This window comes from Carcharodon carcharias, chromosome 8 (assembly GCF_017639515.1).
Source record: "Carcharodon carcharias isolate sCarCar2 chromosome 8, sCarCar2.pri, whole genome shotgun sequence".
Taxonomy (NCBI): Eukaryota; Metazoa; Chordata; class Chondrichthyes; order Lamniformes; family Lamnidae; genus Carcharodon; species Carcharodon carcharias.
Window position 1 is genome coordinate 56,757,758 of NC_054474.1, and position 25,853 is coordinate 56,783,610.

Consider the following 25,853-nt stretch of genomic DNA (forward strand, 5'->3'; position numbering starts at 1 on the left):
GCACTGCACAGATCTCACTCGGCCTAAGTCGGGAGGTCGGATGAGATAGGATTGCCTGGATTTCCAGGTAAGTAGTTTTGAGCAGAGTGGCAATCCGACTCAATTGCCAATCCATCAGACGTTACGACCCAATGGGCAGAATATTACGCTTGGTGTGCGGCCGCACACCTGACACGCTCGAGCGTAAAATGACACACGATGACATCAGCCGTGCGTCCCGACGTCATCGCGCAGTCTCGCGATATTTCATTTGGCAGGCGTGTGCCAGAGTCGGCTGCGCGCCTGCCAATAATTAAAAGGCCTATTAAGGCCATTAACAATCTAATTAAATTCAAATTTACATTGCCCGTCCAACCTAATGGTTGATGGGCAGGCAAAAAGGCCAAACGGCCTTCACATTTTTTAGGAAACCTCATCCACGAGCGGGATGAGATTCCCTAAAGCAAATAAACATTAAGTAAGAACTTTATTTTTTAATTAAAAACATGTTCCAGCTCATGTGACAGAATAACATGAGGGGACATGTTTTATTCAATTTTAATTCTCTTCGTTATTTTTCCTAAACAGCGCTTCAGTCTCCCTGAGGGGCAGCTCTGTGCCTCAGAGAGATTGAAGTGCTCTTTCTCGACATGCACAAACTGTGCGTTAGGCCCACTTGCCCTCCCCCCTCCGCCTGCACAGACAGTGCTCAGCACTGCCACTCGTGATCCACACTAGGTGGGCCTTATTTGGCCCATCTGCGTGAAATCGTGGTGTGGAGCCGACTGCCCCCACCCATTCCCTCTGTGCAAAATCCTGCCCAATATCAGCTGAAATTCTCTTGAGACTTTTTCCAAGTTTCCACACTAGCTTTTGCATAAGATTGGCAGAATCTCTGAGAGAAATATCATAAATGGCAGCTTATGTTGCCTCTTCCATTGTTTTGCTGGTCTCTTACTGGAGTTAAAACAGAAGCTTTGAAGAGCCCCCAGGTGTTTTCTGCCTTTTGTGCTTTAGTTTTACTTTGCATTCAAAGTATTTTTAAATTATTTAATGTGCAGGACTGACCTTCTAGACCTCGCAAGGAAGCCTGGTCTTCCCTTCCTCTGGGCTTCACCTTGTCCACCTGATTGCATCCAGAGGCCTGTGTCACCGACTGCAGTATCCCACTAATGAATTGTCACTCTCACCATTACATTTACAGTAACAAGGGTCCAACCATTAAGCTCTTTAGGCTGCCTGGGTTTGTCACCTGGGGCTCATGTGCATCACGCATATCCATCCCCTTTAGAATTAGGGCCATAATTTCATTTTATTTTTTTCTCTCTTTGCTCCCCCTTTCCACCTGAGATACTTTACTCACTTTTCATATATGAACCTAAACCATGAGTGTTAGACAACTATTTGACAGTGAGGGCTTTGGGAAAGAGGGATAGGAGCTTCTCCTGTTTTGAAATACAGTATAAATGAAGAATTAGTGGAAAGATCAATTAAATATAATATAATTTATGGCCTATCTAAGAATGCAGCCTTCCAGTGGACTAACAAATCATACTACAAAAAGTACAAGAAATAGCGATTAAAATTCACCAATTCTGGTAGGAGTGCAATATTTCAGGAAGTAATGGCAAAGAATGCAACAAATATATTTTTAATAAGACAGAACAAATTCACTTACAGGTATTTTAATGAAAGTTGTTTAGCACCCTGTTAATCTAACAACAGACTGATGTTCACCTTCTCAAGGGCAGTTAGGGATGAGCAATAAATACTAGCCTTGCCAGTGATGTTCACATCCCAAGAACAAATAGAAAAAAACTGCCAATTATTTATTGGTCTGTGTCTGCATTCCAATTTGAACTATTCAGTTTCGGGTTATTTATGCCTGATTCTTGGCAACGTATTGATTATATCTGATTCTTTTACTGTAGAGGTTCACCATTCACCACATTATGAATGATAAATCTATTAAATATAAATAAAATAGGGCAGGATTTTCAGCCCTGTATAGGGGCAAGTATGGAGGCGGGAGGGTGCAAAGATTCGCACCGCCGCCTGCTATGCTAGTATGCCAATGTCATCCCACCCGAGCAATTTTTCCAGAGATGGGATTGACAGCTGAAGGGCTGACAACAGGCAGCCAATTAATGTAGTAAATGGTGCTAGTTAAAGTCAATTAGTAGAGTTTGATTGGTTCCCCACCCCACACCCTTACCCAGCAGCCCCCCCGCCACACCCACAAAAATGGTGGTCTGGCTGTGGCAATTTTTTTTTCTAATTTAGAACTTTTAAAAGTTGCCAAGAGGGCATCTCAAGATGGAAGTACACAGTCTCTCTCTCTCTCTAACCTGAATTGCAGGCTGTACCTCCTTTGCAACTGGAGGGCCTTCTATTGGACAGTAAAACCGCCCTCTGGCCACTAATTAGTAAATTCAGAGAGAATCAATGCCAGGTGACTGTTCCCACACAGTGCAGAATTGTGACCCCCATTTGACCCTGACACAGCACCCTGGCCCAAAAGGCAAAATCCTGACCATAGTTACAGAGAAGGATAGAGCAAAATAATTTAGGATCGGTAAATAGCGGAGGTCATAAGCAGCGACTTTATTAATTTTAGACTAAGACAATGAAATACTACTAAAAGTCTCATTTTATTCAATGTGGAAGAGTCAACTTCTCTCAGAATGCAATGTTTGTGCAATTCAATTATATACTTGTTGGGGCCTTGAAAATACCCAGAGGGCTTAAGAAGCCACCTGAATGTCGTGACAGATTTGCAGCTGAAAATTCAACCTAGATTCCACAAATTGTGTACTAGCGGCAAACAGGCTTATCCTACTAACTGAGAGCGAGTTTTCTTTTATGCTCAAGTGGCATTCAGTGGCATGGTACCCTGTTTTTTTTATATTGCTTTCTGTCTAAAATGGTATATTGTGTTAACTGAAAAAATCCTCTGATCTAGGGAATGGTAATGCAGCAGTTAGGTACTGGACTTGCAACCCAGAAGTCTTAAGTTCAAATTCCACTGTGACCACTTGGCAAATTGAATTTAATAAATCTGTTAATTTGTGGAACAGTACTGTTTAGTTCCCTAGTATTCCATCTGTCTGGCCTACATATATTTAGCATTCAACCTAGTTAGTTGTCTCTTAATGATGGCTTAATATTGGATTCAGATTGTAAGTAAGAACCACTAAATTCAACAGATCCGTTCAGAAAGTTTGATGGAAACAGTCCAGGTGACACATCAAGACAAATGCCAGCCAATCTCATTGCAATCAACCCTGTAAAGTCCTCCACACTGACATCAGGCAGATAGGACCCAAGTTGTTTCACAGTTCGGTCATGGCCTGACATAATTGTACTCACAGCATCATATCTATCAGCCCACAATCCAGACTGCTCTATCATTATTATTCTTTTATGTGCCATGTTCTCAGTACTGAGTCTGAATTCCATGATATGAAGTGAGGCTAAGGGAATTTCTTGCTGATCAGCACTACTGTCAACTTACCCACCCCCACCATTACACCTGTTCTCACTTCTCCCCACAAATAAACACTTGAAGGAAGCATTGTGTAAATCACTAGGATTGGGGATTTCAATGTCTCCATCTAACATTAAAGTACAGCTGAGTTTCCCCATTCACAGTCCTGCCAAACTCCATTTCATAATGTTGCTAACTCCACAACTGCTACCCCAGCTGTCTAAGGTCCAGATTATCAAAGTGTTGCTACATTCCTCTTGCAATCAAAATCCTGAACTGTTAAATATGAGATTAGCCAAAACAATGTGTCTTACTATATATCTTCAATGGTGGAGGGCAAAAATTAAATGAATAGATAAAACAGTCATGCATTTATCGTTTTCAAAGAATAATAGGTAGCATTTCAGAATTTGATTACCAAAGTACCAGCAAAATTTACAGAATATACAATGGAAACTGAATTTGAATTATCCTATAAACGTAAATCACTGGGCCTGAAATTATGTCCAAAATAACAAAAACATTATTATATTTATTGAGCAATGCAATGGGATACCTGTTAGTTGCATGCTAACTTGAATTCTACAGAAAAATATAAGAAAAGATCTGTTAACTTTTGGCTGTTTTTACTTCATTTTTCAGATTTGTTGTTTATGTGGACTTTAAACTATAAGTGTATTTTTGCTTTTATTTATAGGGAAAAGTGAGTGGATTAACTGGAATGCTCAATTTTAGGGATGATGGTACAAATGCCAATGTCCTGTTTGAAATTCTTGGCACCAGTTACAGTGAGGAAAAGGATAGAGGGATTCAACGTGTAAGCAATATTTTGTGTTCTGGAATTAATATGAGGTGTTAAACTGTGCTTGTTTTATTCATGCATTTTCTCCATGGATTTTGATTGTTAGAGCTCTGTTTTGTTTTCGATAAAGTACAATTTTATTATGCCCTATTCCATCAGCTGCACATTCACCTTGTGGTTGTTATATGAAGTTCAAATTCAACTCAATCACTTTTCTGCCAGCAGAGTGGCCCTATCAAAGGTTCACAAACCTGTGTCCAATTATGTCAAATGACAAAAATGAAGCACTGCAATGTTGAATTCAAATTTGGGGGGGAGGCAGTGGCATAGTGGTATTGTCACTGGACTAGTATTCCAGAAGACCCAGGGTAATTCTCTGGGGACCTGGGTTCAAATACCACCGTGGCAGATGGTGAAATTTGAATTTAATTTTTTTTAAATCTGGTGATGATGACCGTAAAACCTATCTGGCTCACTAATGTCCTTTAGGGAAGGAAATCTGCTGCCCTTATCTGGTTTGGCCTACATGTGACTCCAGACCCACAGCAATGTGGTTGACTCTTAAATGCCCTCTGAACAGGACAATTAGGGATGGGCAATAAATACTGGCCTAGCCAGTGATGCCCACATGAATGAAAAAAACAGTAATTTTCAATTATGTATTTTCAAAGTTTTGCTTGTGCCCTGTGTCATCTCATGAGGAATGAAAATAGGATAAAACTCGCCTCTTCTGGGATTTTGCCCATTTCGTTGTTTTCAGATGGGGAGAGCTTGATAGTTGATTTTGCACTGGCCCATCCACAGTATTAAGGGGGTATGCCTGGACAATCTGCTGAGATAACCCAGGAATTCCATTCTGTACAGTGTTGATAGTATTTAGCAAAAATCTTGTCAGCTGAGAGCTGGCATGAACTTTTCTGAGGCATCAGAAAAGGTCAGAACACCTGGCATTATCAACAAAGCCCAACCTATCTCCGCGCCTCAAATTGGAGCTGAAGAGCAGTTCACCTTGAGCACGGTTGGATCTTCCCTGGGGTTCTTCTCCACCCTGAACAGGGTATCATTCTGCTCCAATTTTCCTGGCAGCTCGTTGTAGCTGATATGTTTGCCCCATGTGTGGTAATGATTGTCTCTTCCTAATTTGAAACCAGTTTTGGGCCTGTCCACCCAATCACTTTTCTGCCAGCAGAGTGGCCCTATCAAAGATTCACAAGCCTCAGTGTCCAATTATATCGAATGGTAAAAATGAAACACTACAATGTTGAATTCAAATTCAGTGGCAAGGACAAAATGTACATGTCAGAGATGTATAGCCATTATCTTCAGTTCCGACAACAAACTCGGTTTCCTAATGTATTTCTGTCTGTCCATTTATTGCCCATCCCTATTGCAATGTAAAAACAGAAAATGCTTGAAATACTCTTTAGGTCTGTTGGCATCTGTGGAGAGAGAAACAGAGTTAACATTTCAGGCCAGAGCCTGCGTCAGAAATTGGTAAAGTTAAAAATGAAAACACCCCTTTCCTATTTCTACTTAGTTCTGTCGAAGGGTCATGAGGACTCGAAACGTCAACTCTTTTCTTCTCCGCCGATGCTGCCAGACCTGCTGAGTTTTTCCAGGTAATTCTGTTTTTGTTTTGGATTTCCAGCATCCGCAGTTTTTTGTTTTTATCTTTGGAACTTTAGACATGACCATAGGAATCCAAGCCAGTAGATTATTATTGAATCCAAATGCCATTTAGGAAGTTTCAAACACAACACTGCTACCAGTGAAAGGTTAAATAAATGGCTAGCTCTGTAGTTTAAACTGTGTTACATAAGAAAGTCAAACTGATTGGAATCTTCAAAGGAAAAGATAAGATAGACTAACTTGCTCAGTAGTTAGAAAAGATTACAAGAAAGGAAAGGACTCCATTTATGTTTAAATATTGTCTGGATACTACAGAAGCTATAACCATATTTACATGGCATTGTTGTTTTGGTGCATTTGAAACAAAATCTTTTTGTATTATTACAGTCTACTTATAGCAAAAATATGAGTACAGTGTGATGGTGCTTAACCCTGCAAGGGTGCAATGTGATCATTGCACACTGTTGTGGGTCCCACAGCAGGAATGTGAACATACTTTCAGGAAGGAATGCAGTTTTGATTATCATTAACTGTGCTTGAGTCCAAGGAGGGGAGGAAATTATTTGACAAAAATGTATATTTTTGTTTGGCTCAGTGGCCCTTTAAATACTTTCAGGGCAGGATCTTTAGGTCAGCGTGCAGGTGCAATCGGCAGGGCCAGGAGTGGTTGGGGAATGGACCATCACCTGCGATAAGCCCTCAACTGAGATTTCATGCTGGCGGGCCAATTAACGGCCAGCCAGCGGGAAGCACGCGCTGATATGATCAGCACTTCCTGGGCTGGGGCGTGGGGTGGGAGGAAGGCAGAGAGCTGCCTCAGGGAGCTGGAGACTTCAAAAGTATCAAACAAAGATTTTTAAATCTGGAAAAAAAATGTCCATGCAACACAAGCAGTCACCTGAGCATAGACATCATAAAAACTCTGTGCATAGATTTTGTTTTCATTTAATAATGGAAGCTTCATCCCACCTTTGGATGAGGTTTCCTGAAAAATGCAAAGGCTGCCCACCCGATTGGCCCACCCGCCAACCGTAGTGTTGAACGGGCAGTGAAAAATCCCAGTTAATTGCGCTGTTAATGGGCTTAATAGCCCTCTTAATTGTCAGCGAGTACGTTTCCGAGTTTAGCACATGCCCCCCGACCGAAATATTGCGTGATTACGCAATGACATCGGGACAATCGCCCAATGTCATCATGCGCCACTTTACACTCGAGCAGGTCGGTCATGGGCCCAACCGCTTGGTGAAAAATTCTGGCCTCAGAATACGTAACGGTTTTAAGGCCAAGTGTAATTTCAAAACATTCACAGTCAAATTCAATACAAATTTTGAGAGCTCTGTTCAAAACAATGGGATTGATGGTTGAATCAAGCTATTTCTTAACAAGCACAGACTGTGATTTTCTCCCTTCTAACCTATGAATAATTATTTTTGAATCTAAGTGACAGTTATGAAAATCTAATGAGCAGCAGCTGGTAAAATATTAGTGGCTGCTACCTTTAGGATATGAGTTGAAAATCACTACAGTGTACCCACAATAGTCACATTTTTGCATGTTTCACTCCTGAGGATCAATCTGGCAGTGACCTGCAATATAACTGTGCTCGGATCAAAGGATTGCATTTGTTTGTTGCCCTCTGCAAGTTTGCTTGACAAAGAAGCCTAGTCCCAAAGACCTGAGAGGAAGGAGGCATCAAAGGACTGCAGGGAAATCTCTCAGAGGATACAAAAGAGAACCCAATACTAGCTAGAAGAGACATTCTCTTCTCTTGACTTCCACAGCTTGCCACTGCATCAACAATTCCATCTATATCATCATCTTTCTCTCCACAAAGATGTCATCATGTACAGACCCTTCACTGTGCTAAAAATTCACCACCTCTCATTCATTCCATCTCCCCAAAATAACTTACATCAAAGTTGTTTGGACATAATCCATTGATAGAGTATGCTTCACACCATCTGTGCTTCCCTTTTGGTGTCAGAATGTGAAATGTGTTTTCCTCAGTGCTTTTTCTGACTGTTACCTGAGAAGCAGGGATGAATGAGGTAGATGTTTGATGTATTTATATCAGCCTCTTGTCACAGCAGATATGCCTAATGGACATACTGCTTGCTACACTTCTTATGATGCTGCATGGACAATCTGGCTGCATCTGCTTGTATGCAAGCATTGGATGTGGTTGGTTGGAAGGCACAAATCTACTTTAGCATTCTGATGTAGGGCTTAAAGCTATTCTACAACCACCTGCTGCACACAAATTACAGTCATTTGCATGTCCAGGAGCTCTCACTAATTATTCAAGTAAGATTGACTGCAGAAATTACATTGTCTCATGCCCAGTGAAGACAAGTCATATTCATAACTTTTATTCATTCATGGGATGTGGGCATCACTACCTAGGCCAGTATTTATTGCCCATCCCTAATTGCCCTGTTCAGAAGGCATTTGAGTCAACCACATTGCTGTGGGTCTGGAGTCACATGTAGGCCAGACCAGGTAAGGGCAGCAGATTCCCTTCCCTGTAGGACATTAGTGAACCAGATGGGTTTTTACAACAATGGTTTCATGTTCTTCATCATCAGACTTTTAATTCCAGATCCCACCAACTGCTGGTGGTGGGATTTGAACCCAGGTCCCCAAAGCATTACCCTGAATTCTCTGGATTACTCGTCCAGTGAGAGTACCACTGTACCACCGCCTTCCCTGGACTAATGTGGACTCTATATTTTTTAAAAAGAAAAGGAAGAAACATGTAATAACGGACACTGCACTCTCCCAAAATGGCTGCCAGAAAGTCAGGTGACTACTATTTGTGGTTTCTAGACAGGTAAGGATTAAATCATGTCTGGACAGTCATTAAGATATAAATGTCTGTGGATGGAGTCCCCTCCTCTGAAAAGGCATTCTGGTTGCAAAATCACTTGTGTAATGTACAACTCCTATTTTCTGAATGTTCACCAAAACTCAAATAGAATAGCCCTCCCTGACCCAGTGTTTGCAAACTTGAAATTTAACAAGAGAGGTGTTGAGAAACCAATTTATCAAAAGCAGGCCAGAATAGCTGCCATCCATCCCCCATTGTGTACCAGTGGCTTCTAACTTCAAATCATTTGTGTGGACAGTAGAATTTTGATCATCTGGTCACATGGTCAAAACTGACTTCAGGTAACACTTACTATTCCAAGAACCAGCCAGGGGAAGTCAATCTGGAGATTGACAGGACATAAGAGGGACTATTTCTCCAGCAAGAAGATGGAGCCCTGTCTAACAACAATCAACGAAGGGTTAATTTGTTCCCACCTGAAACATGAGTAAATCTCTTTTTCTGCAGAAGCTCAGCCACAACTCTGTCTGAAAACCCAGAGACTTTCACCTCCATTCACCTTCAAAAAACCATGAGAGAGGACCCCATCTGGGCCTGCAAAAGTTCATCTCAAAGGACTAATTCAAATATGTGATTTGTTTTCTTATTAAATCCTTTAATAATCTAAGTGCATGTGTTATCTGTGAAAGTCATCTCTTGTGTGCCTGTGTCTGTGTGTTTGAGAGAGGGGCTGTTTCATTGTATTTACATTCTGGTGTTGCGTGAATAAAAGCTTATCTCTTCTTCTGATTTAAACTTACAGAAAACCTGCTTTGTGTCTGTTTTTAAAAAGTCTCAACACTCAGAAAAAAGCCCCCTCTAAAAAAATGTACTGCTTGTTGCGCACAGCCAAGAGATGAGGGAATGGGTAAAGTTTACCCACCAACCCTTCTCCCTGTCTGTCACAATGGCCAGGATTTTACGTTCGGCATGCAGGGGCGGGCCGGAACATAAAATGACGTGCTAAAAACAAAAAAACTGTGGATGCTGGAAATCCAAAACAAAAACAAAAACAGAATTACCTGGAAAAACTCAGCAGGTCTGACAGCATCGGCGGAGAAGAAAAGAGTTGACGTTTCGAGTCCTCATGACCCTTCGACAGAACTTGAGTTCGAGTCCAAGAAAGAGTTGAAATATAAGCTGGTTTAAGGTGTGTGTGTGGGGGGCAGAGAGAGAGAGAGAGGTGGAGTGGGGGTGTGGTTGTAGGGACAAACAAGCAGTGATAGAAGCAGATCATCAAAAGATGTCAACAACAATAATACAAAAGAACACATAGGTGTTAAAGTTGGTGATATTATCTAAACGAATGTGCTAATTAAGAATGGATGGTAGGGCATTCAAAGTATAGCTCTAGTGGGGGTGGGGAGAGCATAAAAGATGTAAAAAAATAAATAAATAAATATTTTTTTTTTCTTTTTCTCTTTTTATAATGGAAATAGGTGGGAAAAGGAAAATCTATATAATTTATTGGAAAAAAAAGAGAAAAGGAAGGGAGAAACAGAAAGGAGGTGGGGATGGGGGAGGGAGCTCACGACCTAAAGTTGTTGAATTCAATATTCAGTCCGGATGAGGTGTTGTTCCTCCAGTTTGCGTTGGGCTTCACTGGAACAATGCAGCAAACCAAGGACAGACATGTGGGCAAGAGAGCAGGGTGGAGTGTTAAAATGGCAAGCGACAGGGAGGTTTGAGTCATTCTTGCGGACAGACCGCAGGTGTTCTGCAAAGCGGTCGCCCAGTTTATGTTTGGTCTCTCCAGTGTAGAGGAGACCACATTGGGAGCAACTAAGTTGGGGGAAATGCAAGTGAAATGCTGCTTCACTTGAAAGGAGTGTTTGGGTCCTTGGACGGTGAGGAGAGAGGAAGTGAAGGGGCAGGTATTGCATCTTTTGCGTGGGCATGTGGTGGTGCCATAGGAGGGGGTTGAGGAGTAGGGGGTGATGGAGGAGTGGACCAGGGTGTCCCGGAGGGAGCGATCCCTACGGAATGCCGATAGGGGGGGTGAAGGGAAGATGTGTTTGGTGGTGGCATCATGCTGGAGTTGGCGGAAATGGCGGAGGATGATCCTTTGAATGCGGAGGCTGGTGGGGTGATAAGTGAGGACAAGGGGGACCCTATCATGTTTCTGGGAGGGAGGAGAAGGCGTGAGGGCAGATGCGCGGGAGATGGGCAGGACACGGTTGAGGGCCCTGTCAACGACCGTGGGTGGAAAACCTCGGTTAAGGAAGAAGGAGGACATGTCAGAGGAACTGTTTTTGAAGGTAGCATCATCGGAACAGATGCGACGGAGGCGAAGGAACTGAGAGAATGGGATGGAGTCCTTACAGGAAGCGGGGTGTGAGGAGCTGTAGTCGAGATAGCTGTGGGAGTCGGTGGGTTTGTAATGGATATTGGTGGACAGTCTATCACCAGAGATTGAGACAGAGAGGTCAAGGAAGGGAAGGGAAGTGTCAGAGATGGACCACGTGAAAATGATGGAGGGGTGGAGATTGGAAGCAAAATTAATAAATTTTTCCAAGTCCCGACAAGAGCATGAAGCGGCACCGAAGTAATCATCGATGTACCGGAGAAAGAGTTGTGGAAGGGGGCCGGAGTAGGACTGGAACAAGGAATGTTCCACATACCCCATAAAGAGACAGGCATAGCTGGGGCCCATGCGGGTACCCATAGCCACACCTTTTATTTGGAGGAAGTGAGAGGAGTTGAAGGAGAAATTGTTCAGCGTGAGAACAAGTTCAGCCTGTCAGAGGAGAGTAGTGGTGGATGGGGATTGTTCGGGCCTCTGTTCGAGGAAGAAGCTAAGGGCCCTCAGACCATCATGGTGGGGGATGGGGGTGTAGCGGGATTGGACGTCCATGGTGAAGAGGAAGCGGTTGGGGCCAGGGAACTGGAAATTGTTGATGTGACGTAAGGTGTCAGAGGAATCACGGATGTAGATGGGAAGGGACTGGACAAGGGGAGAGAGAAGGGAGTCAAGATAACGAGAAATGAGTTCTGTGGGGCAGGAGCAAGCTGAGACGATCGGTCTACCGGGGCAGTTCTGTTTGTGGATTTTGGGTAGGAGATAGAAGCGGGCCGTCCGAGGTTGGGCGACTATCAGGTTGGAAGCTGTGGGAGGAAGATCCCCAGAGGAGATGAGGTCAGTGACAGTCCTGGAAACAATGGCTTGATGTTCAGTGGTGGGGTCATGGTCCAGGGAGAGGTAGGAGGAAGTGTCTGCGAGTTGACGCTCAGCCTCCGCGAGGTAGAGGTCAGTGCGCCAGACAACAACAGCACCACCCTTGTCAGCGGGTTTGATGACAATGTCAGGGTTGGACCTGAGAGAATGGAGTGCAGTAAGTTCAGAGAGAGACAGGTTACAATGGGTGAGAGGAGCAGAGAAATTGAGACGACTAATGTCGCGCCGACAGTTCTCAATGAAAAGATCAAGAGAAGGTAAGAATCCAGAGGGAGGGGTCCAGGTGGAGGGAGAATATTGGAGATGGGTAAAAGGATCCGTTGAACTGGGAGAGGACTCCTGCCCAAAGAAGTGAGCCTGGAGACAAAGACGACGGAAGAAGAGCTCAGCATCATGCCGAGCCCGAAATTCATTGAGGTGAGGGCGTAAGGGTATGAAACTAAGTCCTTTGCTGAGCACTGAACGTTCAGCATCGGAGAGGGGAAGGTCATGGGGTATGGTGAATACACGGCTGGGGTTGGGATTGGAAGATGGGGTGGGGACGGAGGGACAGGCCGGGGTGGAGGGTCCTAGATGGGTGTTGGTGTCGATGAGTTGTTGGAGCTTGCGTTCCTTAGCACTTGAGAGAAAGAGAAAAAGTTTCTTGTTGAGGCGTCAGATGAGCCGAAGGATAAAATGAAACTGGGGGCACGCGCAGCTTTGAAAAAGGGTACGGCGGTGCTGCCGGAGGGAGAGGTTGAGTGTGTTCATATGGCGGCGCATGGCACTGATTGTGGATTTCAGAATGTGACGTCACATAGGGACAAACAAGCAGTGATAGAAGCAGATCATCAAAAGATGTCAACAACAATAGAACAAAAGAACACATAGGTGTTAAAGTTGGTGATATTATCAAACTCTCCTCCGTCTGGCTGAACTTGTTCTCACGCTGAACAATTTCTCCTTCAACTCCTCTCACTTCCTCCATATAAAAGATGTGGCTATGGGTACCCGCACGGGCCCCAGCTATGCCTGTCTCTTTATGGGGTATGTGGAACATTCCTTGTTCCAGTCCTACTCCGGCCCCCTTCCACAACTCTTTCTCCAGTACATTGATGATTACTTCGGTGCCGCTTCATGCTCTCGTCGGGACTTGGAAAAATTTATTAATTTTGCTTCCAATCTCCACCTCTCCATCATTTTCACGTGGTCCATCTCTGACACTTCCCTTCCCTTCCTTGACCTCTCTGTCTCAATCTCTGGTGATAGACTGTCCACCAATATCCATTACAAACCCACCGACTCCCACAGCTATCTCGACTACAGCTCCTCACACCCCGCTTCCTGTAAGGACTCCATTCCATTCTCTCAGTTCCTTCGCCTCCGTCGCATCTGTTCCGATGATGCTACCTTCAAAAACAGTTCCTCTGACATGTCCTCCTTCTTCCTTAACCGAGGTTTTCCACCCACGGTCGTTGACAGGGCCCTCAACCGTGTCCGGCCCATCTCCCGCGCAACCGCCCTAACGCCTTCTCCTCCCTCCCAGAAAAATGATAGGGTCCCCCTTGTCCTCACTTATCACCCCACCAGCCTCCGCATTCAAAGGATCATCCTCCGCCATTTCTGCCAACTCCAGCATGATGCCACCACCAAACACATCTTCCCTTCACCCCCCCTATCGGCATTCCGTAGGGATCGCTCCCTCTGGGACACCCTGGTCCACTCCTCCATCACCCCCTACTCCTCAACCCCCTCCTATGGCACCCCCCCATGCCCACGCAAAAGATGCAATACCTGCCTCTTCACTTCCTCTCTCCTCACCGTCCAAGGACCCAAACACTCCTTTCAAGTGAAGCAGCATTTCACTTGCATTTCCCCCAACTTAGTCTACTGCATTTGTTGCTCCCAATGTGGTCTCCTCTACATTGGAGAGACCAAACGTAAACTGGGCGACCGCTTTGCAGAACACCTGCGGTCTGTCCGCAAGAATGACTCAAACCTCCCTGTCGCTTGCCATTTTAACACTCCACCCTGCTCTCTTGCCCACATGTCTGTCCTTGGCTTGCTGCATTGTTCCAGTGAAGCCCAACGCAAACTGGAGGAACAACACCTCATCTTCCGACTAGGCACTTTACAGCCATCCGGACTGAATATTGAATTCAACAACTTTAGGTCGTGAGCTCCCTCCCCCATCCCCACCCCCTTTCTGTTTCCCCCTTCCTTTTCTCTTTTTTTTCCAATAAGTTATATAGATTTTCCTTTTCCCACCTATTTCCATTATAAAAAGAGAAAAAGAAAAAAAAAAATATTTATTTATTTATTTTTTTTTTTACATCTTTTATGCTCTCCCCACCCCCACTAGAGCTATACCTTGAGTGCCCTACCATCCATTCTTAATTAGCACATTCGTTTAGATAATATCACCAACTTTAACTTTAACACCTATGTGTTCATTTGTATTATTGTTGTTGACATCTTTTGATGATCTGCTTCTATCGCTGCTTGTTTGTCCCTACAACTACACCCCCACTCCACCTCTCTCTCTCTCTCTATCTCCGCCCCCCACACACACACCTTAAACCAGCTTATATTTCAACTCTTTCTTGGACTAGAACTCAAGTTCTGTCGAAGGGTCATGAGGACTCGAAACGTCAACTCTTTTCTTCTCCGCCGATGCTGTCAGGCTGAGTTTTTCCAGGTAATTCTGTTTTTGTTTTTGTATAAAATGACGTGCGATGTTTCGTTCGGCGGGCGTGCGTCAAAGTTGGCTGCGTGCCCACTGATATTTGAAAGGCCTATTAATGCCATTAACAAAGTAATTGATTTGAGAGGTAGAATTTCCCTGCCCCCCCCCCTTGGGGAGGTTGTACGTGGGTGGGAGTGGGCCCAATCAGAGCCCCCGATTGGGTCTGCCATTTTACGTGGGTAAGCCAATTAAGGCCCGCGCAATGTGATGTGCGCCCGGAAGCACTGAGCACTCCCTGTGTGAACAAGTCGGAGGGGTGGTGGTGGAGGTTCACTGAGTCAGGGCCTGCGCTCTTTTGCTCATACATGTGAAAGAGTGCAAAAATCTCCCTGAGGCACAGAGCTGCCTCAGGGACATTAGTTTAAGTTCCAAACATTTTAATGAAGAAGAAAAAAAAATTAAGACACGTTCCCCCCCAAAAAAGCAGCATCACATAAGCTGGGACATGTCAATGAACTTTAATGAAAAAATGTATTTAATTTATAAACCCTTCATGAAACCTCATCCAGCCCGCGAATGAGGTTTCTTGAAAAATGCGAAGACCACCGGGGCTCTTTCTCAATGGGCTGAATTAGTTAATTAATGGCCTCAACAGGCCTTTGACAGCTCTGTGGGCGTACAGCCGAGTCAGCTGCGTGCCCACTAAACTGAAAATCTAAATGACACGTGGTGACATCAGGACGCATGCCCGATGTCACCCTGCGTCTTTTTATGCCTCGGCGTGCGGGCCTCGTCCCTGCTTGCCAAACTGAAGGTTCAGCCCCAGGTTTACGCTGCTCATCCAACCTTATGGCTGGGTGGGCAGGCGAAAAGGCCAAGCGGCCTTTACGTTTTTTTTGGAAACTTCATCCACGAGCGGGATGAGGTTTCCTAAAGCTTTTAGGAATTAAATTTAAAAATTTTCTGAAAAATAAAAACATGTCCCATCTCATGTGACAAAGTCTCATGAGGGGCATGCTTCATTAAATTTTTATTGCATGTATTTACTTTTTTCAAAAGCACTTCAATCTCCCTGAGGCAGCTCTGTGCCTCAGAGAGATCGAAGCACTCTTTCTAGACCTGACTCTTCCTCCTCCCTCCGCCCGCACAGGTAGCGCTCAGCGCGACCGCTTGCGTATTACGCTGGGCGGGCAAAATGGCGGTGCGGAACCCATCGCAGGTGGCAATCGGCTCCGCGACTGCCCCCACCCGCTCCTGCCGAGCCCGCCCGATGCGGAAAAATTTCAGGCCAATAAGTATTAACTGCATCAGGCACTGTCACCTTCCCTCCCTGCCATCCCCAAGTGGAAAATCTTGGCTTTGCTGTTCAGAATTACAAATGAGGAAGAGCTATTTTTATGAGGCGTAGTTGGTCTGCTGTACTTGAAAATTCACGCTACAAAGTGACACACCAGCTACTTTAAGCACTTGGACATCTTTGTTCTTTAAAAATCAAGTGTGATCAAAATATTTCAAAGTTCCCACTTGCACTGATTAGCTCAAACATCATATTCATAAATCTGCAATAGATTTAACTGGACAACTAGAGGTCCTGACAATTACTGGTGGTGTCTTCAAAATCCTTTTGAAAAGGGGAAAGAAAACAATTAACCTCCCAGGATGTGTCGGGTTACAGCAATAATAATTCAAGGGATAGATAAAAAAGTAAACATATCATTATTTTAGCAGCAGGACAATTTTGTGCTCTATGGCATTGCGCCTCTTTCTTTATAAATTCCAATGTATTCTCCAATTTATTGTGAGCAGCACCACAAAGATTTATTCCAATTTTATATATTTACAGTATAATTATATTAATTACATTATAATTTCACTGTCTTCATGTTGGTATAATGAGCTGTGACAAACATGGATCTTTAGGAAATTAAAACAGTATAATTATGTTATAATTAAAGTTAATGACATTGTATTAATAATACTTGTTTGTGTTCTCCATATAGCTAGGACTTTGGAGTCCAACCACTGGATTGAATGGTTCTCTAATAGATCAAAAACTGGAAAACAGTATGGAAGGAGTGACGCTGCGAGTTGTGACAGTACTGGTAAAACAGAATTCTTTGCCTTTATACATAGTAGGATGTTTTGCAACCTACAATCATAATTAAATACTTGCAACATTAGTTTAATTATTATAACATTTTTCGCATCAACATTATTATACTTTAACTGTCAGATTTAAGTACACAAATGTATTATGTGACTTCCTCACATCAGGTATTTTCTTTAAAATTAGCCAAGAACAATATGCCAAGAACTGCATATTTTTTTGAGACTCATGTGTCACTAGAGTGACTTAATCATATTTATTATATTTAGGAGTCTCTCTTCCACTGCCTCAATACCTCTTCTGATATACTTCTCAGGCAGTAATGTAAACAGGAACAATGATGATGTTTGCTGCCTGAAACATTTCACGTTCAAGAATGAAGCAGATAGTAGATACAGTAAGAAAGTATAGAATGTGAAAAGGCCCGTCAATACACCAAGCCTATCCCTTCCACAAGCCTTGTAAAATCTACCCTATCATGAACTCTGCCCCAACAATTTTATATCGCATAGGGAGTTTCTGCATCAATGTTTTCTTAAAGGCAAGAAATCGAGCATCACAATACCTATTAATCTGCTCTTCAGTATGATGGGTCACTGCCCCTTATGAACAACAAGCATCAGACCCAGTGGCAGTAGGAGCCATTGTGTTCCATGGAATATTTGACCATTTCAGTCCATACTGATTCCTGTAAGCTTCATTCCTGTTCCCAACTAGATATTTATCAAGGTTTTTTGATTTTTTTTTGAAGGAGTTAATCAACACAACATCAGGTGATTTTGCTCTAAGTTCTGGAATCATCCTTCTTGCTCTTCCCCGAATCCTCTCAATGCATCCCTCTCTTTTTGAAGGTAGGGTGTCCAAAATTGCACCGTGTTTGACTATGGCCTCACCAATGATCTGTACAAGGTTAGGTAACTTATTTCACCTTCTAGTCAAATGCCCTTGAGATCCATCCACTATTGTATTAGCTTTGCTGAATACAACTACACATTTGGAAACTTTGTGATTGATCGGTGGTATTGGTAAAATTTATTTTTTCTGATATTTCCCTTCTTTGACTATTGATAATGCTTCATATTTTATTGATTTCATACATCCTATTCAAATGTGAATTGCATTAGCTTATAATAAAATCGATCCACGGTTTCTTCACCTATCTATTTAATTTCTCTAGATATCTCTGACTTCTGTTTATCTTCCTCTTTTTACCTGTTCATATAGTTCGGTGTCATTAGTAAATGAGCAGAGTAGAATACAGTTACAGTGATTAATTTGGCCAGTGTTAGTTTAGGATTAAATTAATGTACCCTTTAAAAACCATGTTCTGTTAAAGTCAGCTAAAATTAAAAGTGCTGATGCTAAGACAAAAAGTTATCAGGAGAGGCTGAGCAGCTGTTTAGTCTGCCCATTAGTGCTGAGTAACCTCACAGACCTCATGGAAATTCAATACAAAGTGACTTGTATTGATCAGCAAAATCAATAAAAAACCTAGGCATTTAATATAAACTGATTTTAGCAACCAGGATTGAGCTTTGTATCTACCTGGTCATTGCAAATACTGCAGTTTGAACGGCAACAGAGCAAGAACAGAGGTCCATGGACACCTGATCCTGCTTCCGAGGCAGTGCGTTTTAAAGTTTATCAACTTCTCATCGTTAAGTCTATTATCAGTATAACTTCCTAATTTGGATTTAATTATGTGAACATTAACTTTTTTAAAGTTTCATGTTGATATTTATCAAGTGCTTTTTGAAACACTGAATAAATATATTTAATGTGTAGCTATCAAAATATATGCTCCCTTACTGCTTGTAATCAGTTTGTTTTGTATGGAAAGAAGTGTGTCTTTTGAGACCCTTACAATTAAACAATTCAGTAGCAAGCTTTCGCGAGTTTAAAATAAAGAAATGAATAATAAATAAAAGAATAAATAAAATAAACTAATATCACCTACCCCAAATTAACACAACGTCGTGCCTTCAGCTTCATACATGCATACACGTACTCAAAGATTGCATACGGATAAAGGTAATGCAATGTTACAGGTTACAGTTAATTCAATCTCTGATTTACAATTTCTGGTCTCCTATGTGGCAGGCCTCTGCATTCTTGAATGGATGTGATGACTTAAAGTTGAAGTGAGGGTCTTGTAAAGTGAAGGATTCACAGCAGGTTGCAAGGTTCTGTGTAGTCAAATACCTAAAAGATTGGTTCTCAGGTGAAGTACTTTGGCGGCTTAATGACTTGCAGCTAGTTTTGGAGTCTGGTTCTCAGACTGACTGGTGACTCATGGTGCTAAAAAGGCAAAGTCTTTCTCTGCAGTTGTTGGTTTGTTGGTGCTCTTCTGCAGTCTGTCCAGGTCTCTTCTGAGTCTTAGGACAATAAAAGATCTCATTTTCAGAAGCCAGTTTTGTTCATTGTCCACCCAGAATGGTTTAAAGCTAAAAGGCCATTGATATACATTAGGAGATAGAAGGTGGTCTTTCACACTTTTGTAGCTTTCCTTTGTTGAATTGCAAACCTAGAGCCATAGAGCCTAGGAGTCCATTGACTGTGTTTTGAGTGAGGTTCACACAATGGCAGGCATGAATTCATCTTTATAGTGGGAGGCCTCCACCCATGGTTATTAAACTCAGAACTTTCCAGAAGTTTTGTTGAATAATCAAAGGTCACCTGACTCATTGACCACCATCTTAACAGTCCACCAGTATCAATTTTAAATAAATAAGACAGTTCCAGAAGCTTCAATACGAGCACAGCCCATGTTTAAAGTTATGAATATGACATGCCTTTACTAGGCATGATACCACAAAGAACTCCAACAGATTAATAAACTGTGTCCAATTGATTCCAAAGATTTGCTGATTTGTCCTTATCACCTCTTTTAACTTTAGATGAATATTGACGACAACCCATATAATGTTCTTGAGCATTGATATCTTAAGATATGTTCTACTATGATTCTTAGTTTCATATATTACATTTTTCTTGAATATTGTGAGGGGTTGGGGGCGGGGTGGTGTGGGTGCAGAAAGTAAATTACAAAAATAGTGCAAACATTAGGAAATATAATCCATCACTCATGTATTATTTCAATAGCTTAAAATTACTAGATTTTAATCAAGTTAAGTAATGATATTTCATTCAAATATTGTGTTCATTTTATTTATTTTATGGAAACATGCATTCATTAATGTTATCTTGCCACTCCAATAATTTGTTAACTGGTTTGATACATTGTGTATAAATGATTTATCATCTTCACAAAATGTTCCATTTGAAAATGGGCAACTGCAAACCTTTATTTAACAAATTCTGAAATTCAAACTCTGTGTCTAAATACTTGGATCTAGATAACCAGTATTCTCCATTGATATGACACTATATTTGTAGAAGCCAGGTATTACATTCTATTGAGCAGGTAATTGAAGAAGGCCACAGCAAAGAAACAAAGACATCAAACTTTACTTGAGTCCACTGGCATCAGTACAAATGCATACCATCAAGCCCACAAGGTTCCTTGCCCAGACATATTTATTCCATCATAAGCCAAGGATCTGACAATCTTCTGTTCAATTTTTTTTTACAAAAAGGTGCATATGTGTAAAGAATGTTTGAATGATGGGAAACTGTAACTGGGATTACTTGCAGTGTTTTAGGCATTCCTACTCAAAAACAAATTTGTAAATATTTGGGAGAATGGAAACTGTTTACGTTGATAAGGTCATGAATAGATTACGAATGAGCTACTGGTCCAGGTTTCTACATCTATGAAAGCATACCAAAAGGTGACCTGGTTTCATTGATAATCCGCAGTGCAGAGAATTGAGTACAGGACAGCAGTATGCACCATAATTAGCCACTTAAGCCTTTTCCACCATTTAGTGATCTGCTGTTTAACTCAACCCATCTCTGCCCTATATCCCTCAGTATCTTTAATTAACAAAAATCTATCAATCCTAAAGTCGAAATTAATAATCGATCTCACATCAATTGCCATTTCTGAAAGTAAGTTCCAAATTTCTACAATCCTTTGTGCATGGGAGTGCTTCCTAATTTGACCTCTAAAAGTTATTGATTTACAGGGAAGAATTTTTGGGTTGGCGAGCAGGAGCGGGGCCCACTCACCAACGCATAAAATGATGTACGGTGACGTCGGGCGGATGTCCTGACGTCACCGTGCATCATTCAGGTTTTCAGTTCGGCTGCGCGCTGAATTTACACAGCTTATTGGAGATTATAACTCAATGGAGCAGACTGATTTCATCAAGGAACAGTTAAACTTTATTACAGAGACATTTTTAGTGCTTGCACGGTCGACCAAATCCCTCATTGGAAACCGCTTCCCCCCCCCACCCCCGCAGATTGTCTGCATTAAGTGCTCACTGTTTGGAGCCCCCACAGTATATCACATGGCCCGCGATAGGCAGGAGGGAGTGACTATACATCTAGTTACCACATTTCCTTCCTCCTTTAATTTTTGATAATTACAAAAGACATTTAAACAATTGAATAAACATATATACAATTTCAAGTGATTATAAATCAAGTCTCTGAGGTGTTCTTATATAGCTAGAGTGGCGTTGTTCTACCACTGGAGGTTCCTCAACAGGATCGACAGGATCTGGAGCTGCAATATGAGACACATCATCAGAACTGGGTAGTTCAGGACAGGCAGCTCTTTTGAAACATCTAGTTTGTCTATTCTAGGTCGATCACACACTCCAGAAGTCGACGGTTCAATGTTAATCACAGGTTGATCAGTTAATTATTGGAAAGTCTCCAGCATGGATGTGACCTATGTGCTTGTGGATGATTCTATCTCCCACTTATACTTGGAAAGATAATGGACCAGTCTCTGAAACAATGGCTCCCGGAGCCCAGCAGTGTCCACTCGTGAAATTTCACACGTATATCTTGCCACCTACACTGTGTGAGCTTTACTGCGTATGTCATGGTTAAATTTCTGATTACTCTGGTTCTGCACTACCTTCGCTTCTAAATTTGGAAACACCAAGCATAAACTTGTACACAGATGGCACTCATTAATAACTCCGACGGTCAAATGTGGATTGTATGATTACTGAAGAGAAACCAGGGAATTCGAGATTCCAGGGTGCTTGCGATAATTTTTTCATATCATATTATACTGCCCTCTTGTCTAGATAATTCGATGAGGGATGCCAAGCGGCTGCTTTAATGTGTTAGATTCCGCTCAGATCCATAAATTTCTGAAACTCAGTGCTAGTGAAGGCTGTACTATTATCAGAAACATCAATTTCAGGTGGGCCATGTATGCTGAAGCAGTGATGTAGCTTCTTGATAGTTGTGCTCGACGTTGGCAATTTGACTTCGTACACATCCATCCATTTTGAATGTGCATCTACAATTAACAAGGGCATGGTACCTAAGAATGGACCTAAATAGTCAACATGTAGTTGAACTCAATGTCGACCAGGCCACTCCCATGAATGTAGGTGTGCTGAAACAGGCAACTTCCATTGTTGTTGGTAGTGGAGACAGTGCTTGACCATTGTTTCGATGTCACTGCCAATGCCTGGCCACCATAGATAGCTTCAGGCAAGCATTTTCATCTTTGACATGCCTGGATGTGCATTGTGAAGCTCTGTCAAGAGTGGCTCTCTACCTTGTGAGCTACGATAACTCTTGAACCCCACAACACAATTCTGTCATGACACCTTAATTCAATGTTTCCGACATGGAATGGTCTCAATTCTTTAGTTACAAGCGAGTTTGGCCACCCTTGCAAAACAAAGTCTCTGACTTTTGACAATATTGAATTTCTGTTCATCCAACTTCTAATTTGTTTCACACACCCAGGTGAAGATTCTAAGAAATTCAATAATAACACTAATTCTCGTGGAGCGGGAGTATTTACAATAGTATCTGGTAACTGGAAATGGCTGAGTGCATCTGCATTTGCAATATGTAGGCCAGGGCAGTACATAAAAGTATACTCGTCCACAGATAATGTCAGAGCCCAGGATTGTTTTCTTGCTGATGCTATTGACAGAATGGCCGTATCCTCTCCTCACTGAATAATCCCGTTAATGGTTTATGGTCTGACACAATTGTAAAATGTCATCCACATAGGTACTGGTGAAACTTTTTTTACACTGAATACTACGGATAATCCTTTTTTTTTCTAACTGAGGATAGCCCTTCTCAGCTTGGGAAAGGACTCTCAAGACATAGCCAGTGGGCCTTTCTGATCTATTTTCCATTTTATGTGATAACATGGCTCCTACATAGTAAAGAGTTGCATCACATGTTAATACCAGCTCTTTCGGTGGGTCGTAGTGTACCAATAAACACGATGAATACAGCAATTGCTTTGTTTTCACAAAGGCTTTTTCTTGTTGTGAAGCCCATGACCAACGGTGATTCTTTTTTAGCAGTGTGTGTCATAGTGCCAACACACTTAACAAATTGGATAAGAAATGGCAATAGTAGTTGATCATACCCAGGAAGGACTTGAGTTCTGTTACATTAGATGGTGATGATTCATCTTTTATTGCCTGAACATTATCTTCTACTGGGTACAAACCCATGATGTCCACCCTGTTACCTAGATAAGTGACTTCTGGTGCTTGAAATGTACATTTTTCCTTCTTTAACCATACGCCAGGTTCCATAAACCTTCTTAGCGCCTCCTCCAGGTTGGCCAAGTGTTCCATCTCGGTTGACCCAGTGATGAGACCATCATCCACCACTCATGGCAGTCCTTGTAAAAGACTCTCCATCGTTCTTTGGAAAATAGCACTTGCTGACAAGACTCCAAGCGGTAGACAAGTAGACATGTATTCTCTCTAGCCAGCTCTAATTGTTGGTAGACATGGCTCATATAAAATTTCGCATAGGACTTGCCTTCGGCCAGCTTGGCATATAAGTCATCTAACCTTGGAATGGGGTACTTATCTAGTTTTGCTGCCTTATTTATAGTCTCCACGGATGCGTATGGTGTGGTCAGACTTAACCACTGGAACTATGGGTGCTGCCCACTCCAAGAATTGGACAGGTTGGATAATGACCAGCTTTTCTAACCTGCATGGCTCTGCATCCACCTTTTCTTTCAATGTATAGGGCACAGGCCTGGGCTTAAAGAAACATGGTGTCACCTGAGGATCAATATGTATCTTGGCATGCATGCCTTTTAACTTCCCCAATTCACCCTGAAAAACCATGTCACATTTCCTTAAAAGCTCTGGGATTCCATCTGATTTTAGTTAAACATCTCAGACCAGTCGAGTTTGACCTTCTGTAGCCAGGGAGAGTGGCAATGCCCTTTGCTTAAATAGATTATCCCATATAAGTTCTTAATTTAGCGATTGTCTGCTCCAGGGTTTTTTGGCTGTCTTCCTTCATTAAGGTTTCTGAGTGTGTGCTCTCCCACCACCGTAGCTGAGGTACCAGTATCCACTTGCTGTTTTGCAGGCTGCATTGTCCAGCATTGTTTAACCATGTGACCCTTCTTATGACAGTAATGGCCTTCTGCCTCTTTGAACTTACAGGTACCCGCTCCGTAGTCACCTCCACATCTATAGCAATTTTGTCTTGAAACTGATGATGAAGTGTTTCTGTTAGGCTTCTTTCTGGCAAGTTTGGCAAGTTAAAATTGATCCCATGAAGTTTGGTTAGCATCTAATGCCTATTGATAATTGTAATATTTGATTTGATTTTGCAAAGTGAAAACAAAAATCAATAGTGTAGTGACATAGTACTTGGAGAAAGAATATTTCTGAGCTATGAGAATTGTGAAAGTCATAATTAAAAATGAAACAAAAAAATTGATAGAGCTTTAAAAAAGCATAGCAAGATCTAAATGACAGTGGTGAAGTAAATTTTAGAAAATACCCAAAGAACAAACTTTGCAAGAAAGCAAAAATATGAAGGACTGAAGTCTGACAAAAAACAGCTTAGACTAACTTTAAAAAAAGAGAAAAGTGAGGGAAGTAGAGCTAAATAGGAGAATGCAGCAGATGGGATTTTAAAAGACCATATTAAGATGTGAAGGAAAGTCAAAGACTAGGTGAATTTGCTAAAGCATAAATTGAGTAAAACTACTACAGATGTTTATGATATTTGTGAGTTGACACATTGTCTAGTTAGACTGCAAAATGCTATTTGTAACATATAACAGAGGCTAGTGATCAAAGGAAGATTCTATGACTGGTAAAAAAAAGGTACAAACCAGTGTAATACAACAATGATCTGCTCTGAGACTGTTATTATTTACATTATTGTGAATGCTATGGAACATGTCTGTATGATTATTAAATTTGCTTACAACCATGATCTTTAGGCAAGTATGAGTGGAAAATGATTGATTGTCTTCAGAGAGGCGTGAGACAGTTGTGCACATAGTCTGTGACATGCCAGATGTGCATGAATATTAAGTAATACATATAGGAGCAGGTAACATTCAATCTGTGTATGGCATGAAACAAAATTATTTTTAAGAAAATATAAATGGGTTGTCTGAGAATGGTTGAAAAAGAAACATTTGAGAGTGGTTACTGATCATATTCTTAAAGTATTTGGACAGTGTGAGAGATTTCTGAACTGTTAATAAGGTAAATTGCATACTTGGTTGTATCTACAGGGTATCAAATTACACTTCAGGAGAAATTACACTGATATTGTACAGATTAGTGGTGATGCCAATTCTAAAGTATGGTGTGCAATTTTGGCTACAATATTTGAGGTGCTTTGAAAACAAATTAACCTGAAAGGGTTACAAAAAAGTAGCTAACAAAATGTTTTCAAATATCCAAAATAATGGAAAGAAATTCTCAAAGAACACTCCTATAATGACTGCAAAGAAATGCAAAAAAGAGCCCCTTCACAAATAACTCTTCCTTTGCTTCTATTTCAATTAAACATGCAGGAAAAAAAAAGAGAAAAGTGAGTGAATTACAACCAACATTGATTGAAATATTTTTACTTCAAACCTGAGGTTTTCATAAGGAGAGTGCTTTAAGTGGGCTCAATGATTTCAGTTCAGTAAACACAGAACATGCCTGAAAGAACTGACACAGTGACTGCTTTCCTAATTCTGTTCACTGTGTCTGCTGAGCTGGTGCACTGGACAGGAAGAGACAATGATTGTGACTGTTGGC

General features: G+C 41.8%; 1 protein-coding gene across 1 annotated transcript in view; it reads left to right on the plus strand.

Annotated features, from left to right (window-relative positions):
* Positions 1–25,853, plus strand: part of LOC121281438 (glutamate receptor ionotropic, delta-2-like) — a 448,441-nt gene that overhangs the window by 307,844 nt on the left and 114,744 nt on the right. Inside the window, exons 8-9 of the mRNA XM_041194383.1 lie at positions 4,164–4,283; positions 16,604–16,705. Coding sequence (XP_041050317.1) covers positions 4,164–4,283; positions 16,604–16,705 — 222 coding nt within the window. The remainder of the gene's footprint in view (positions 1–4,163; positions 4,284–16,603; positions 16,706–25,853) is intronic.